Source organism: Staurois parvus, unplaced genomic scaffold (genome assembly GCF_062004578.1).
Source record: "Staurois parvus isolate SC_StPar_1 unplaced genomic scaffold, SC_StPar_1.0 ptg000327l, whole genome shotgun sequence".
In the NCBI taxonomy this organism is placed as follows: domain Eukaryota; kingdom Metazoa; phylum Chordata; class Amphibia; order Anura; family Ranidae; genus Staurois; species Staurois parvus.
In genome coordinates, this window is record NW_028318123.1 from 3525244 (window position 1) to 3544435 (window position 19192).

General features: G+C 41.0%; 1 protein-coding gene across 2 annotated transcripts in view; it reads left to right on the forward strand.

Moving 5' to 3' along the window:
* Nucleotides 1–18125, forward strand: part of LOC149457299 (arylsulfatase L-like) — a 54670-nt gene extending 36545 nt beyond the window's left edge. For both annotated transcript variants that reach the window (XM_089683885.1, XM_089683884.1), the window contains exons 8-10: nucleotides 2686–2848; nucleotides 7502–7623; nucleotides 17494–18125. In XM_089683885.1, the coding sequence (XP_089540011.1) occupies nucleotides 2686–2848; nucleotides 7502–7623; nucleotides 17494–17843 (635 nt within the window). In that variant the 3' untranslated portion in view covers nucleotides 17844–18125. The remainder of the gene's footprint in view (nucleotides 1–2685; nucleotides 2849–7501; nucleotides 7624–17493) is intronic.
* Nucleotides 18126–19192: the final 1067 nt, after the last annotated feature.

Here is a 19192-nt window from a genome sequence, read left to right on the forward strand (position 1 = left end):
GAAGTTGTGGATGTTGAGGAGTACAAGGAAATCGCTTCCTTCTAGGCTTAGCAGGTGTCCAGATCTTGCGTGGAGTGGCAGAGGGCCTGGATGGGGTAGGAGGTAGCGGAAGGGCCTTGTCTGGCAGGAGAGGAAGTCCCAGCTGTTTAACCCCTTGACACCAATCGCACGCAAATATGCCGCCTCTCGAAGTGTGGGCCTTGATGCAGAGTGGCCGCGTATTTGCGTGCAATTAGAAAACACATATGTGCTGAGAGTGCGCGCCTCCCGGAAAGATCCCGATCTCCTCTTTCAATCGGGACCTTTTCTGATCATGTGACCACAGTGACGGCGAATCATGGCAGTCACATGACCCTAAAATCCTGCCCCGCCTCCCGGCTGATTCTGAAACTCTTAAAGGGCCGGGAGGCACCAAGAGGTTAAAGAAGGAGTCCGCTTCATGTAAGTCACAGAGTATGACTTGGGCATTATCTTTGGAGACAACTAGCTTGAAGGGAAATCCCCACTGGTATGTGATATGATGCTGCTGGAGATGAGTGGTGACCGGCTTCAAAACACGTCTTTTTGCCAAGGTGATGGGAGATAAATAACTGAAAATTTGGAGCCTGTCTCCTTTAAATTCCAAAGAGGGCTTATTGCGGGTAGAAGTGAGCAAGACTTGTTTGATGTCAAAGTAGTGAAAGTGAATGATAACATCTCTAGGCCTGGTGCCCTCGGAAGGTTTCGGGCCTAATGATCTATGGGCCCGATCCATTCGCCAATCAACATCTGGGACCTTGGGGGCCAGAGTAGTAAATAGAGACAGCAAGTGACGTTGAAGTTGGGAGTCAGAGACCGTTTCAGATATGCCACGAATATGAATATTCTGGCGACGCTCCCTGTTTTCCAGATCTTCCTGTTGGAGTTGTAACTGAGACACAGACTGTTTCAGGCTTGTATTATCCTCCTCTAGAACATGGACATATTGTACCAGTTCGTCAAATTTGGACTCAAAGTGGTCTCCTAGCTGAGTAATCTCCCCCCTAAGCTCCTGAGCCAGTTTCCCGATTTCAGCAGAAATAGTGCTGGTAATATTATATAGGAATACTTGCAGTTTGTCCTCTAAGATATCCACTGTCAGAGAAGGAACCATCGGTGAGGGATGTAGAGCCGCAGGGGGATCTGTGTCTGTCCCCTCCATTTCAGCAGCTCCTCTGGAGCGCTCACTGGGGCTGCTGCCTCTACTCGAGGCTGGGGATGCAGGCCTAGTGAAGAAGCGATCCAGCACAGAAGGCCAGGGATCCAAAGGAGGTGGCATGGGCGGCTTCCAACACCGAATTTTTCCCATGGGAATGCCGGGTATGTCTCGACCTGGGAGAGGGCTCTCCTGGAGCTGTGGATGCTGCAGAAGCGGAGCGGGAGGGCTGTGAAGGCTGAGGCTCAGCGGAGCTCAGACTTCACACGTCCACCATCTTGGACTGCCACGCATGCGCCCTATTATTTTTTATTTATTTTTTTAAATGTGTTATACCGAAACTAATGTAGTGATATGATAATCATTTTGTCTGTTTATTTGGTAAGTGTATCCACTGACCTGTAATGAAGTGTGTTCTCTTTACCCTTTCAATAATGCCCTCTGTGCCCTATGTCCTTTGTGATGAGGTCATCAAGTGTGACTTGCCTATTGCAAGGCAATATTGGATAGGCCCTTTAGGAGAGTACATGGCATATACTGTACATTAATGTAGCATCCCCTCACTGAGACATACTTTGAGGACTGTACAATATATTGATGTTCCTGTTTGGAGAATATATAAAGTTTGTGGGGCTAGTGGATGGTACTTGTTTCTAATATTTAATATATGGGCTTTTTGAATATTGACATATTTTCTTAAACAGGACTGCCTGTAATATCCCCAGTTGAGTAGAGGTACAGGCTCTTTTTAGAGATTCCATACTGGTCTCACAAATACGGTGAAGGCTTTGCTCCTTAATACCTTTAGGCTATAGGCATGTAGACACACCCCTCTGGGTGTGTGGGGTGCTCAGTAGGCCAGGGCTCTCACTATACTAGAAGGGAGTAGGAGAATTTAAGGGTCCCAGTGTGTGTGCAGCACATGCAGTCATGAAAAGAGGATAGACTTATAGCATGTCCCTCTCTGGGGGAAAGGTATGCTTGGGCCTCAGGCCTTAAGAGGAATATCTTGTACCCTGTACTGATACTAGGTGAGCTCCACAGCAAACCCTCCTGTATAGTAAGTGAGACCTAAAGACTTGTTATAGCCAGGATGTAGATGTTCTGCCTTAGGCACCTTGGACTCTACTCTATTATAGTTTGAGACTGTTTATGGCACATGTACTGAACTGTATTATCAACTGCTTGGAAGTATGTCACACTGTTGAATTGTAATTTATTAATTAAAGTCTCCTATCCAGGTTTCTTTTTGTTTGGATACCTTAGATGATCTCACACTTTGTGTGCTACTAAAAACATTTACTATTCTACAACATTAATCTGAAATATTGAAAGTAATTATATTTTTTTCAGGCAAATATTGTTTATCAACCTCAAACCAAAATACAAATGTAAATAATGAAATATTATATTTAGTCTTTTTTATTTTTTTTTAAGACAACTGTATTTACAGCTATATTTTTATTGGCCATGTATAATTTATACTTGCGGTTTTGATCTCTACATTCCAGGTGGTAAAGGTATGGGTGGACTGGAAGGTGGAATACGAGTACCAGGAATACTTCGCTGGCCAGGTATTATTCCTACAAATACCTCTGTTGATAAACCGACAAGTCTAATGGATATATTCACCACTGTAACGAAGCTTGGAGGAGGCACTCTGCCCCAAGATAGGTATGATATTTCAATAAACTATTGTGCTGCTATTACACTTTAGTAAGAACTATGCATTTTACTAAACCTACAACACTAAAATCAGTCTGTATATGCACTATAGCATGCTTGTTAAACTCACTGTGGAACCTAAGGGGTTTATCCTCTGCAGTGTAAAAAGCATGTTTTATCCTCTCTTCTCTGATCCTCCCCTCCTTCCAGTGTCCCCCTCTTATCACCTGATAAGATATAACGTGTGGAGACACTCTGCACATGCTCAATTTGGTGTGTATTGCTAGAGAGGGTTTTTTTTTGGGAGAGTGCATGTGATCAGCACAGAGCCAATCAGCACTGTCCAGACAGAGGTCAAGGGTTCTGCATCCTCCTAGAGCAGAAAGAACACTCCTCCTACAATCTTTAACCAGTGCTGGAGACTGATAGAAGTCACAAGACTGCTTTAACTGCTGATGAGAAAAGGCATTTAGAAGTTTATATTTAATAAAATAATTGCATTTTCAAGTTCTGTGTACTGTGGGAGAACAGATATAGTGGTCCTGTAGGGTCCTGGGTTTAGTAACACTTTAAGTATGGAACTGCTGAGGAAATCTTATATAATAAATATGTTGACTTAGTGGAAACACACATATCTAGAACAGTTTGGATAAGATGGAATTTATTTTAATTTTGATGGACAAACTTATGTTTGTAGCACACATTTGCAGCAAAATCTGAGACTAAGCTGACAAGGATAAGTGATTTACAAATCAGATTAGTTATTGTGCACTATAACAACCAATACGAATTGAAAACATTTGGGGAAGGGGTTTTGGAGTTGCTAAAACATCAAGAGTTCCATCTTTAAACTATGGTTGGTACTTTCAGAATACTTTGTACTTTCAAAATATCTGATGATGTAGGCAGGCTGCCATTGTTGACCTTTTCCTTGACTGCATGCTAATTCCTGAGTGTCTTAAGGTTTTAAAGCCAGGGTTAGCCAGACAACTGACATTTTCAGAAGGAGGTCAGCCATGAGAAGCTCTGTATTTCTCTCGGCACGTTTTCTTTATGCTTTGTTTAGATTTATGTGGGTTTTAAACAGAAACAATTGAGTACTGTCCGTGACACTTTTTTTATTTGCACTAACATACAATTTTGAGGACAAACTTTCAGGGTATGCCCCCTTCTTCAAGGTCCAAGCAGTGCTATTACAAATCACAAAGTTTAAGCAGAATGTTAGAAGGGATGAAAAAAAAAAAAGGCTACAGATAAGATACAGCAAAAGCGAGGGGGGGAGGGGGAGGGATACTACACTCACACAGAGGGAGTCAAGCTTCAGCTAATAGTCATAAAACTGTCAGATAATGATTGAGGAATCCCATGTCCAAGTTAAGGCGTTATCTCTTGTGTCAAATAGAATTATCATTCTTAGTTCAAAAGTTTCTTTCCTGAATGGATTGTGAGTTTTAAAGATATTCATCCAATCCTTCAGAAGGACTATCCATAGGATGTAGTCCAGTAGGACTGGATTTATTGGTCCAATTAAAATGACAGAAATGTAGTTTGCAGAGATCATTAAAGGGAACCTGACCTGCCATAAATATCTCTAAGATGACAATAGTCTTGAAGTACAGAATTGTAAAACCTGCAAATTCCTGTGTTGGTCTGTAAATTAATCCGTTTGTCCCTTTAGAGCCCCCTGTACCCTGTCCCTTTCATTCAAATGTCATTCTCTAATGCCCACTGAAGTTATGGCACAGATGAAAGGTGGGAGTGGTGCTTAGCATTAAGAGAGCAGATGTTGATGTTCTCTGTACAGCCTCAGCCTAAGATCCTAGAGGTTCCACGTCAACACAAGCTGGAAGCTGGAAGAGATGCATGTGCACAGTGGCGTTCCTAGGAAGGTGCGGTCCACACCAGGTGACACCATCACACGTGGTGCAGGAGCAGGATGCCAGCAGAGCCTCTGGGCTCTGTGAAGGTCCTGGCCAGTTATTGGGTTGATCCCGGATTCTCGGCACAGTGAAAGCTGCCCCTGGTGTAGCAGTAAAATGAGTATCCCGGACCCGTGAAGATATGTACCCCCTGAAGCAACTGCGCATGTGCCGGTTTCAGGCCGAAGAAGCCGATAGCAGATCTCCAACTTTAGCACAGAGCTGCCACAGTTAACCCCTTACAGGCTGAAAACCGCTGAAGCTGATCCCGCGGATCACTATGGGTTGCAAGATCAGTTAACCCCGTATAGTGATCTGCAAGATCAGCTTCAGTGGCTTACAGCCTGTAAGGGGTTAACTGTGGCAGCTCTGTGCTAAAGTCGGAGATCGGCTTCTTCGGCCTGAAACCTGCACATGCACAGTTGCTTCAAGGGATACATATCTACCAAATCCCACCAAGCCTTCACCCGTTATAAATCCACCTTTCTAACATACACTTCCTACCTTCATGCTGCCAAACAAACTTACTTTGTCACCCTCATTAATACCTTCTCTTCGAGTCCTCGTCGGCTCTTCTCTACCTTTAACTCTCTACTTTCTCCACCCCTACCCAGCGCCTCAATCACTGCTCATGAGATTGCACACCACTTTCAAAACAAGATTGACGCAATTCGTAGGGACATCGCCACCACACAGACACCCACCCCACCTAGCATCCCTCACACCATACCTCCCTCAACACTGTCCTCCTTTGACCTCACTACCACCGAAGAGGTCCTTAAGGTCTTCTCAGAAGCCCGCATCACCACCTGCCCCCTGGACCCTGTCCCCTCACAACTCCTTCGGTCACCCTCCTCTTCCATCCTATGCTCCCTCACTTACATCTTCAATCTCTCCCTCTCTACAGGTGCATTCCCCTCCCCTCTAAAGCACGCGCACATCACTCCCATACTTAAGAAACCCTCTCTAGACCCCACCAACCTGAACAACCTTAGACCCATCTCCCTGCTGCCATTTACCTCTAAACTCCTAGAACGCTTAGTCTACAATCATCTGAGCCCCCACCTCACTGACAACAACCTTCTCAACCCCCTACAGTCTGGCTTTTGCCCCCTACACTCCACCGAAACTGCCCTACTAAAGCTCTCTAATGACCTACTAACTGCAAAGACCAACGGCCACTATTCAATACTCCTACTACTTGACCTCTCCGCGGCTTTTGACACGGTTGGCCATCCCCTCCTCCGCAAAAAACTACACTCTTTCAGCCTCCGCTCTCTCCTGGTTCTCCTCCTATCGCAGAGCTCCTTCAGTGTTACCTATAACGCTGCCACCTCCTCCTCACTCCCTCTCTGTAGGGGTCCCCCAAGGTTCTGTCCTTGGACCCCTTCTCTTCTCCATCTACACCTCCTCCCTTGGTCACTTGATAAACTCCCATGTCTTCAACTACCATCTCTCTGCTGATGACACGCAAATCTATCTGTCTACCCCTCACCCCTTCAGTTTCCACCCGCATCACTAGCATACTAAGCGACATATCGGCTTGTATGTCACTTCACTTCCTGAAACTCAACCTCTCCAAAACTGAGCTCCTATTATTCCCCCCTGCCCGCGCCACCCCAACTGACTTCACCATAAATATCGCTAACACCATCCTCAGTCCATCCCCTCATGCCAGGGTACTAGGTGTAATCCTAGACTTCCATCTGTCCTTCCAGCCCCAGATCCAATCGCTGTCAAAATCATGTAGACACCTCTGCAACATCTCCAAGATACGACCATTCCTAACCCTGGAAACCACTAAGCAACTTATTCACTCCCTTGTCATATCACGCCTCGACTACTGTAACTCCCTCCTCATCGTAGACTATCCCCCCTCCAGTCTATCATGAACGCTGCTGCCAGACTCATCCACCTCACTAACCGTTTCGTATCCACCTCCCCTCTCTGTCAATCCCTCCATTGGCTCCCAGTTGCCCAACGGATAAAATTCAAAACTCTAACAATGACATATAAAGCCATCCACAACACTGCCCCAACTTACATAACCAATCTTATCTCTAAATATCACTCAAACCGTACACTCCGCTCCTCGCAAGACTTCTTACTCTCTAGCTCCCTTGTCTCCTCCTTCCATGCTCGCCTCCAAGACTTCTCCAGGGCGTCACCCATCCTCTGGAACTCCCTACCCCAATCTATCAGATTATCACCTACTTTACTTGCCTTTCGGCTATCACTGAAAACCTTTATCTTCAGGGAAGCCTATCCCGCCCTCTGCTAATTCTGGAATCCTCTACTCTGCCAACCACTCCATCCCCCACAGTGACTACCTACTGTACCATTCACCCCGCCCTCCTAGATTGAAAGCTCCAAGGAGCAGGGCCCTCAAATCCCTCTTGTATCGAACTGTATTGTTACTGTATTGTCTCCCGCTATAATGTAAAGCGCTGAGCAAACCACTGGCGCTATATAAATCCTGTATAATAATAATAATTCACAGGTTGGGATACTCATTTTACCACTACACTGGCACCACTCCTTCCTCTCTGGAGGGGTGACATCACGTGTTACTGCACCGGGTGACATCAACCCTAGGGATGGCGCTGCATGTGGATACCACAATGCTTCTGCAACTGTTGCTGTCTTAGGTACATTTAAAGTCATGCTCTTATTTATGAGAGTGCATGCTAGTTTTTAGCTTTTGTTTCTTTATGTAGTGAGTTATTTTTTTCCTTAATTCTAGGATTATTGATGGAAAAGATCTAATGCCTCTGGTGCAAGGAACTGCACCTAATTCTGAACATGAGTTCATGTTTCATTATTGTAATGAGTACTTGCATGCAGTACGATGGCAAGACACAAACAGTAAGTAAAATACAATAAATAATTTACAAGAAAATTAACTTCTTATCCATTTATGCAGCTAACACTCTGTTCTGTCTCTCCAATCTATGCATTGAAACTGTGATCTCTGTAACTTACAGTTGTGATGAGATGGCAATAACTCCAATCTTAGTTGAATAACATGGGCAGTGACTCGATTCAGACGACACCTTGTAGATATTGTGAAGTTTATTCCATAAACTGAGAGAATCTTACAACAATGAACATCGGATAGGTCAAAAGATTATAATGTGATCTTCTTCATATTACATGAGGCTTGAAGCTGAAATGCATTACTTGGAAAAATTAACAAAAGGGTGGAGCTAGCTATACAGCATGAACTAAACCAAAGGAAAGGGAGGAGCAGAGACAAAATATAAGGAACAATTAAAGGCATATGACAGTCATGTTAAACATGACAAACCCTGGATTATTTTCTTTTTGCCTTTCCACTTATTTCAAGTAGGGAGAACTTAAAGCACCATTTATTGTATGTCTGTGTCCTGTAAATGCATGCAGGATCAACTTTGAGAGTTCAGGAGATGGAATGGATCACACTTCTGCCTGGCAGTACTAGGGTCGTTGGTTCAAATCCCAACCATGGCACCATATTCCTGGAGTTTGCATGTTCTCCCTGTGCCTACGTGGGTTTCCTCCAGGTACTCCGGTTTCCTCCAACAATTCAAAGACATGCTGGTAGGTTAACTGGATCCTGTTTAAATTGGCCCTAGTATGTGTGTATGTATGCACATGAGTTAGGGACTTTAGATTGTACGCCCCTTGAGGGTTAGGGACTGATGTGAATTTACAATATATATGTAAAGCGCTGCGTAAATTGATGGTGCTATATAAGTACCTGTAGAAAAAAATAATAAAATAAATAAATTGCAGCCTTTTTCATGAGGTGTGCCCTTGGGCATGGCATGAGAAAGTGCCAATTGTTGAAGACGTGTATTGCAGGGCTCATCCCAGGAAGTAGTTTGGCCCTATTAGGGAGGTTGTAGATAGGGAGGAAGGGTAAGCCTTACTATAACAAACCACTGAGTGCTGTTTGTCAGTGATGGTAGGTTCACTGGAAAGGGTATAGAGGGTGTCAACAGAATGATCAAAACTGTTTATTTAAAAAAATCTGACGAAGTAATTGTTTGGAGGTTATCCATTGCCCTAAAAAAATTTTGCTTTACCTAGTTCAAAACCTCCAAACTCTATTAAAGCGGAGCTCCACCCAAAAGGGGAAGTTCCGCTTTAAGGCTTCGTCCCCTGCTCCCACTTCCGCTGCGATCACCTAAGTGATCGAAAGCAGAAGTTGTCCTCCCCCCCACCCTCCCGATAGTCTTCTGAGACACATGCCAGGTCCCAGAAGTCTACAGGACCATTCACAAAGCACAGCAGCAAGCTGTCACAGCCAGGTGCCCACGCTGAAGATGCCGGTGCTGGAGACACAGGATGGTCGGTCAACCCGGCCATTGTGAGGACACCGCGGGATCAAGGGACAGGTGAGTGGCTGTTTTTTTTTTTTTTAAAGTCAGCAGCTACAGTTTTTGACCAGACCTCCACTTTAAGAACCCTTTTTTTTTGCACATAAGGAATAGTCTCTAAAAGTGTTAGAGATTCTGTATATAGCCCTACAGAGCAGAGCAGTGCACAGCCCACATGTGCTTTTCTGCTTGCATTACTGCTAACAGGAAACTTCATTTCAGTGAAAAAACATTGGGGTTGATTTACTAAAACTGGAGACTGCAAAATTTGGTGCAGCTGTGCATGGTAGTCAATCAGCTTTTAACTTCAGCTTTCTCAAGAAAGTTTTGGCAATAAAACCTGAAAGCTGATTGGTTTCTATACAGAGCTGCAACAGATTTTGCACTCTTCAGTTTGGTGGATCAACCCCACAGTGTATATGTGCTGTCCTGCTAATAGTTAGACAACAGCTAGCTAACAAAACTGAATTTACTTCTGTGAACAGTTCGGTAAAACTGCAATACAATCACATAAACTAAAGTTACACATTTCTTACAAATGCATACAATGAATATGTCCTACAAACAGCTTCCTACAAAACACATTAAATATGCCATCTAGATATATATATATGACAAACACAATGAAAGCACTTACAGGCATATGTGTATCAAACGGAGAAGGGAAGTCTTCGCTGGTAAGTTCTTCTGGATGCTAAACTGAAATTGGACTGATGTGTGAGCAAAACTTCCTGGTTCCTGCTTCAGAAAAGAATAGCCTGTAATTGCAGTGAATGCCCTATAGATGGCTCCCTACTCAACATAATGATGAGAATACAGAACACTCTGCACCTGGTATAAATACATACCACTACTATACATATATATATATATATATATACACACACATACATACATACATACATATATATATATATTTCAATTACTGTAAAATGTAACTAGGTAGATATTTTTCTGGAAAGGGACTACTAAATCTGAGACAGGTTGGAGGTATTCTTTAGCGGTCCCCTGATTGATGATTTTCTCCTCTACTTTGCAATCTTTACCATCACCTCTGGGATTGTCTTTTATATTGAGACCCATTGGCCATACAGAGCACTTTGATGGAGGGTCTTTCAACAAAACAAGGTCTCCTACTTGTACATTTTGCTTCTCCTCTTTCTTCTTGTTTGGAGGGATGTCAAATACTCTTACTTCCAGCATTTTCAAAAGGTCTAAGCAAGGTTCTAAACCTGCTTCCACTGGCACTTGTAAAGATCTTTTAAAGTGAACTCACTAGGTGTTGCTACTACTGCACAAGCCTTTTGAGTCAAGAGCATTGCCTGTGTAAGAATTTCTGGCCTAGCATTCATTACAGCTGTAACTTCAGTCGATAACGTAGTAAGGACTTCATGCAACAATCGACTGTTTTTTTCTTCCTTCAATAAAGACAATGGGATTACTTTAATAAAGGTAAATATACTGTGCACTGCAAGTGCACCACAAGCACACCTGCAAGTGCAGTTACTTTAGATCTGAGGGGAAGCTCTGAAAAGAGGCAAAGTTCTGCTGATATTTTTCATCCAATCATGAGCAAGCAAAAATGCTGTTTTTTTATTTTCCTTGCATGTTATCCTAAGATCTAGAGCAGCTGCACTTTCAGTGCACTTGCAGTGCACAGCATATTTGCCTTTAGTAAATCAACCTCTTTATCTCTTCCAAAAATATCTCTTATTGGACACATTTGATAATGACCATTTCTGCTTGCAAGATATCTGATGGACAACATCACTTTTTGCAATAATGCCAACCTTTACATAAATCTTTTTGAGTGCTGCTTGAAAAGGATTTATTGATGTGAATAGGTGTTGCTACACCTGTCAACTAAGATTTCCAGCTTGAGAATCTGAGACATCTATGTAAGCCTAACTGGTGTTCATGCACTTTAGTTGCCAAGGATGTCATTTCAGGTCTGATCTCACTGTCAGAATTTGGTTCAATAGGGTCAAATACCTTGGCTTCAGGTGGCTCTCTTGTATCTAAATGATGTAAAAAATCTAGCCTTGAGATCTATTTGGTAAGTTTCAGGTGAGCTGCTTGAATTAGTATGGTTAAAAAAAGAAAAATAGTGAGGCGCTTACATTAATAAAAAATAATATAAAATAAAAAGTACCTTCAAAAATTATATTAAATATCATAATAATATGTGACAACTCTGTATAATATACGCTAATGTCTCCCTCTAATGGAGGAAGAAAGATGGTGCAACCAAACTTATTTAAAATAGTGAATTAACACACACTGTGAAAAATACTATTTTGCAATGCATATAATCAAAAAGACTCCACAAATCAAATTAAGAGTGAATATACAAGTGAATAAAAACTCATATAGTATATCAATTAACCACTAAAATTCCGTGCCTAATTTGCACACATTATATATACATCATAGGTGAAAAAAAAAAAATAGTCCATGCATGTGACTCTGTGCTTTTAAAACCACTCGTGTTCTCCACTTCTAGGTGTAAAATAAATCCTCCGAATGGCAGCAATGCCTGCTCACCTCCCCTCCTTGACCCTCACAGGGCCGCAGAGCTGTTTCCACCTCAGTGGTATATCCTTCCTGGCAAACTCCTTATTCCTTCTCCTCTCTTAGTTCTCCACTCCAAACTCATGAAAAAACATAGAACACTTCTTCAGTCCAGGGAACATCAGCAGCAGGATCATATTATTTTCTCTTTCCCTCCATTCACTTGGCTTTAGGTGGCTCTCTTGTATCTAAATGATGTAAAAAAATCTAGCCTTGAGATCTATTTGGTAAGTTTCAGGTGAGCTGCTTGAATTAGTATGGTACTGTGATCTGCTGGGTTCTAACTATTGATAACATAATGCCACTGATCGGGCTCAGTGGATTTTCCTGTTTGAGATATACACATACAATCTTCTAGAGGTATTTTGAATATAGCCTAACACAATTTTGCTGTCAATGTAGTATTTAACAGCATTGGGCTCAAAGCACATTTCTGCAAGAATCACTTCTGTTAACTGACAAAACAGCTGCACATAACAAAAAAAGGGGCACTGTGTGGGATGGTCTTGGAGCTAGTTTAGATTTGCCCACAATAAAGCCTACATGATATTGATTATTACTGTCTATGACCGTGAGATACGCTACAGCTGCTATCCACAGCAGAAGCATCAGAAAAGACACATACTTCTGTTTGCACTGTAGATGTTAGCAACGCTGGTACACAGGGTCTGGGAATACTGAGATCTTCAAGATGAATCAAGTCTTCTGTCCACATTCTCCATTGAGTTTCTCTTTGTGGCGAGAGTGGAGAGTCCCAGTCACATTGATCTATTGAGAGTTCTCTAAGGCTTTTCCTTGCATAGTGATTGGGGCTGCAAACCCGAGTGGGTCATAAAGACTGTCTACTAGGGCTAGGATACCTCTCTGTATGCATGGCTTCACCTCTCTGGACACTTGAAAGGTAAAACTGTTGGTCTGGAGATTCCAAATTACTCCTAAATTCCATTGAATGGGCAGAGGATTGACACCAAGAACAAGTTCTTTTAACTCCTTAGCTCTGTTATCTGCAGGAATCCATTACATCCATTACTGAGTTTCTATTGGATGCCAACTTGTGTAGCTTAAGGTTAGATCCTGCAAGTATCGCCCTAGCTTTGTACAGGAGACTGACCGCTTCAGCTTTAGTAGGCACAGAAATAAGTCCATCATCTACGTAGAAATTTCTTAAGATGAACTGTTTTACATCTTCTCCATACTCACTTGCTCCCTGCTTAGATATTTGTCTTAGACTATAAATGGCTTTGGAAAGTGATGGACTATTTCCAAAGCCATGTACTTTCATCCAGAACTCTGTAATTTCTTTGTTGAGGTCATTATCTTGAAGTCAAAGGAACCTCCAGTAGTTACGGTGATCTTCTCTAAGCACGAAACAGTAACACATTTGCTACATATCATTGGTAATTGCGATTTGCTCTCTGCAGAAACAGGACACCTAGCAGGGTACTATTCAAATCTGGACCACTAAGAAATATTCAATGGGATGCCGTCATACTTAGCACTAGAATCAAAAACTACTCTGATCTGCCCTGGATTTGGGGGGTGATAGACACCAAAGATTGGTAGGTACCAACCCTCTTCACCCTGTTTCAGTGGTGGGGCAAGTTCTGCTTGGTCATGGTCAAAGACTCATTTCTAGTCTTTGCTTGGTTGACAATAAACTTGGTGAAGAAAATGCATGGTGGGAAGGAGAGATGATGATCTTCCTTGTAAATGTGAGCCTGGATAAATCCACTTATTCTTCAGACTGCACGGGAGCTTTTGAATGATTGGTTTAATCCCACTTGCTGTTTCTAGGTATCCCAATCATGGTAAGTGGCCTTTGGTCCTGCCTGTATTGACCTCGACTAACATGTCACCAAATTCTCTTAACCTTAGGTTATCTTTGTCAGACATTGTAGGGAAGTCAAAATTATATAAATGGTGAAGCGCTCAACTTAAATAGAAGTGAAAATTATCTCATACCTAAATAAATTCCAAATATGCAAACTCAATAATCAATATAAATGAAAAAAATGGTGCAATATCCCCACATATGAATTATACGTCCCTGGTGGTATAGTGATGAACAACTCTTAAGCTGTGCAAATATACAAAAAGATAATCAATATAAATGAAAAAACTAGTGCAATATCCCCATATATGGATTATACGTCCCTGGTGGTATAGTGATAAACAACTAATACCTCTTGAGCTGTGCAAAGTGATACTTATATCCAATTAATTAAAACAATTAAATAAAATATTAATTCAAAATCAATTGTGATGCCACACTGTGCAAAATCATAAAAAGTGTTCAAATGACGTCACTCCATGCTGCAATTGTGCTCTTCGTGAAAATCTTGATGTGACCCCCCTCAATAATAGCCAAAGTGCCCCCTCACCTTCCACATTCGACCCTTGCGGGTCACAAAGCTTTATATATATATATAATATATCTCTGCCAGGTGTTTTTCTCCTCCACTGCCTCCATGGAGTTAATGCGAAAAGCGGGAGACAGTACAGGCATATCTGGAGAGGGCTGTCGGTATGTCAATTCTGGAAACTGTGGGAATATGTTGGAGATAGACTTGCCAGAAGCATACTCTTTTGTAACTTGTTCTGGAGCATGGTTCTGTACATATTCCTGAGTCCTTTGCACTGAATCATGAATGGCTATTTCCTCAAAATCTTGGAGCGGATCTCCTTCCAAACCAATTGCAGTTTTGTATGCCACAGCTTCAACTGATACTACTGATGCTGCTCTTTGAGTCTGCAGCACATGCATACTAGCTTCTAGCTCTGCTTTCTGCCTCAAGGAGTTGGCTTCTAACTCGGCTTTCTGCCTTAAGGAGGTGGCTTCTAACTTTGCTTTCTTCCTCATAAAGTCAGCTTCTTTTTGAGTGAATGAAGCCTCTTCTCATGTTGCTCCTGCCTTTGCTTTCACTCTGAGGCCTGCAGAACTGGCTGATGATCTGCTGGAATGCATTGAATATCTGGAGCCAGACATGTGAAACCTGGTCTCTGAAGTGTGATGCGGAATGTCCATACTCCTATCTGGATCCAAGAGGTATGAATTAGAAAACAGTCCCAAATACAGTTTTCAAATGGATTCTTTCAATCTCAAATGAAGCTCCTTATCTGCGCCTGTATACAGATGCCTTTTTACTGTGAAGCTTCTCTATCTTCTCCTCTCTTTTTTACTGTGCTGTCCTACAAATGCTGTCCTAGCCAACAGCTAGCTAACAAAACTGACAGAAGCAGCATTGTGTTTCATATCAAAACTGAATTTACTTCTGTGAATAGTTCTGTAAAACTGCAATACAATCACACAAACTGAAGTTACAATATGATTGTAGACATGTCTCTTACAAATGCAGTGCACACATTTCTTACAAACAGTTACCTACATATCCCACTAAATATATTGAGATGCCATCTAGATAATTATATATATATAACATTTTTACAAACACAATGAAAGAGCATATGTGTATCAAAGGGTGAAGGGAAGCCTTCACTGGTGTGTTCTTCTGGAAGCTAAACTGGAACTGGGCTGTGTGAGTGAAACTTTCTGTTTCGGAAAACAATAGGCTGCAATTGCAGTGAATTTCCAATAGATGACTCCCTACTCAACACAATGGTGAGAATACAGAACAGTATACAGTACCATAGATGCAGATACAAACTTATAAACACTGCCATCTACTGGTAGAAAAATATATCACTACTGAATACTGATGTAGTTGTTGCACAAAATACATGAACGCTGTATTCCAACAAAAAGAATTGGTTAATAATTAATATTATTAGTCATTAGAATGGTCCCAAGTTGTGAGGAGCTCATTGTGCTGTTGTCAGCAGCCATAAGAGAAAGGGTATTACCCATGTGTATGTTCTGCTAAATGCACAGAATGTAGACATTCAAGTGAGCATCCAATGAGACTGATAGGAGAGCTAACATGAAAAATAGTGAAAATAGTATAGAAATAGTGATCACATTATTACATGTAAACAAAACTGTCATGAATGGCTTTTATTCATGACAGCTTGCTTACAACTGCAATGTTGTGATTGGCCCACAACTATCACATTGTACGTAGGCCAATCACAGCACCCTGTACCATATTATAGCTGTGGGCCAATCACAACAGTAAACAATAAGTCATAAATGAAAGTCATTACTGACAGTTCATTGCTGTTACAGTGATCATTACTGCAATCACAATATAAGAAAACAAAACTCAAATACCCCCCGATAGGGTAGCCCTACGTTGTCAGCATGTAAAGAAAAATGTGTAAAAATAAGTTTAAAAAACTGAATAAAAATGTATTTATTTTCTTTTTTACATACTGTACTGCTACCAGTCAGTATCCCTGATCGCTGCCACACCAGTAATTTGATGACGCTGTTACACAAAATAACAACTTCAAAAAACTTTCTGTACCTCTTACTAAATACCTTGGATTGTCTACTTTTCAAAAAATGGGTTGCCTAGGTGGCATTTGTACTGCCCTGGCATTTTAGGAGATAGGGCATCAGTACATATGGATTGATCAATTTTCAAATCTACTGTATGTACCCTAATTTGTTTATGCTATAACTTTCAGGCAAGGTTCACACTGTGCAGAGTGGTTGCATGAATCACAGCTCTTTCTGTACCTGCAACCACCCGCATCCAAAATGCACTGTCCTGTAAAGACGTGCGGGGCTGCCATTCATTCTTAATGACACTCCTACGCAACTCAACCAGAAGAGCATTTGCCGGTGGGAACTTGTATGGTGCAAAAGCACCATGCAATTTCCCTGTAGCCGCACTTTTAAAATGGTGCAAGCACTTTTTTTTGCAGGGAATGCATGCACAGCAGCCCATTCAAATGAATGGGCTGCCATGCCTGAGCAATCACAGGCGGCAAACCCGCACGAGTATGAACCTAGGGTTACACAGAATAAATAATATACACTGATTTGGGTTATTTTTACCAAAGAAATGTAGCAGACTACATGTTGACCTACATTTATGAAGAAAGGTTATTTGTTTGCAAAATTATATAACAGAAACAAGTGGGTTTTTTTTTACATTTTTCATCATTTTTTAATTTATATAGAAAAAATTAAAAAACCCAGTAGTGAGTAACTACCACCAAAAGAAAGCTCTATTTGTTTGGAATAAAAAGGTATAAATTCAATTTAAGTATAGTATTGCATGACCAAGCAATTGCCAGTTAAAGAAGCACAGTGCTGAATAGCAAAAAATGTCTTGGTCATGAAGGGTTTAAAACCTTCCAGTGATCAAGTGGTTAAAAATGGCTTGGTACTGTTTTGTTACGACAGTTTCTGGCTATCCAGTAAAAGTGATCCAGGTGACTAAAGAGCTGCCCAGTCATTTTTACGGTACTGTCAAGGTGCCATTAAAGTAACAAATTTGGGTCCTCAGATTAAAAAGTTTAAAAACTTCTGTTCTAAACCTATGTTGGTAGATAGACTACAGATAAATGATAGTATCATATACTGTGATATGCCATAGTATGAAAAACTGGGAAAAACTGATGTTTGCAGCTTATTCATCAGTCACAGGCAAATCAGTTACCACTAATCAATCATTCTCAGCTAGGAGGGTTATTGCATCTTTGCATAATACTTCATTAAATTGTCTAGTCTTTGTGTACATGACATCAGATTGAATAAAAGCAGTGTGTCTTCAACTTAAATAATAGCACAGTAAGCTCTTACAAGGTTCTTGCACAGAATTCTGAAATAATTAGGTTGATTTGGTGATTTTGGATTCATTTTGCAATCTAATGTTTTTTTCGTATTTGCCAATAGGTAATACCACTTGGAAAGTCCACTATATTTCTCCGAAATTCCGAGAAGGAGCAAACGCATGCTATGATTCAAAACTTTGTCCCTGCATTGGACAAAATGTTATACACCACATTCAGCCATTACTTTTCAACCTTTCCAGTGATCCTTTTGAGGGGAATCCTCTGTCCAATGTTTCTGTGGTCTATGGGGATGTTATACAGAAAATACAGCTGGCTGTAGCGCATCATAACTCAACATTGCATCCAGTGCCTCAACAGCTCTATGGGCTAAAAAACATTTGGGACCCAAGACTGCAACTGTGCTGTGGAACCTTTCCATTCTGTTGGTGCAGCAAAGAAAGTAGTAGTTAGCTGTAGCAATAAATATTGAATCTGCTAAGTAAATAATGTACTCACTGTATTTTACAGAACTGGTATAATAACCATAACTGAGATATGGACTGTACCTGTTTTTGTATTTTCTTTTTACTAGCACATGCTGTTATTTCAAGTTCTGCTTTGTTACATATGAACAACAACTATCATAGTGGAAGAAAAAAGTTTTAAAAAATGGATCAACTTATTATCAGTTTGGTGATAAACAGTCTAAATAAAATTATATATTGAAATGTATAAACTCTTGTGAAAACACAATTTTAATGCTTCTTTCTTTTTATTTGTATTCAAAAAAGATTTTTTTAAATACCTACTACTTAGGCAGTGTTTTACATACAGTATTTTTAAATTGCTTGGAATTCGTTAAAAATGTGTTTGTCTTTGTAATAGGGCACTAACCAAACACAAACATCCAGAGATGTTCTGGAGTAACAGTCCAGACTGCAGTGCATGCTGCGGTTCAGAGAGTATCTCACACTTCTGCATGTGTCCCAGGGTGGGACATGTTTCATGGAATTCCTCCCCTTCATCAGCCTGCTAAAACATGCCCTGCCTCTAGGCCAGTGTGCATTCTCACTTATACTTACCTTCATTCATGGGAGCATCTTGTGTAAGATCTGAATTGCAACTCTGTACTCATGGGCCAGGAAATCAAAAAAGATCTCTTGTTCCCAAGAGTGGAATATTCTGTTCCAATAAGGAATAGAGAAGGGAAACATTTTCCAGCAACATATGTGGCATTCCACATAAAAGACTTTGTAAACTACTATAACAGTTGATTCACATCTGACAATGAGACTGCCACTTGGCAATGTGCCACCATGCGACAGATTCATTTACAAAGTGACATTGTATAACACAGCCTATCTGAGGTACAGCCCCACCACTAACTAACCACAAATGGTTAGTGCATTAATAAACAATGTATTAGTCTTCATCTTAAGTGCAGATATTTTATCATTCTTCTACTACAAGAGAACAGAATAGCATAAACATTACAATCCAGTGTTTGGAGCATCATCTCTGCAGAGATGGTTCTCCAGTTAATCACTTTACTAAACATAGCGCACTGTATAGTCCTGAGGTTTAGCGTTTAAAGTCCATAGACCATCTTTGCTACTGCACTGCCACCTAGTGTCCCAAAAAAAGTAAACAGTGCAATAACTAATTTATTGTAAGGTAGCACATTACATTTTAAACATTTCAACTCTTGACCCATGGACAGAATCAGCAAACCTAGAAAAAAAAATACATCCAGTCTAGCAAATGTTTCTAACTATTAGTTAACTGCATCAAGAATAAGCACAAAAGTTTGTGAATGATTA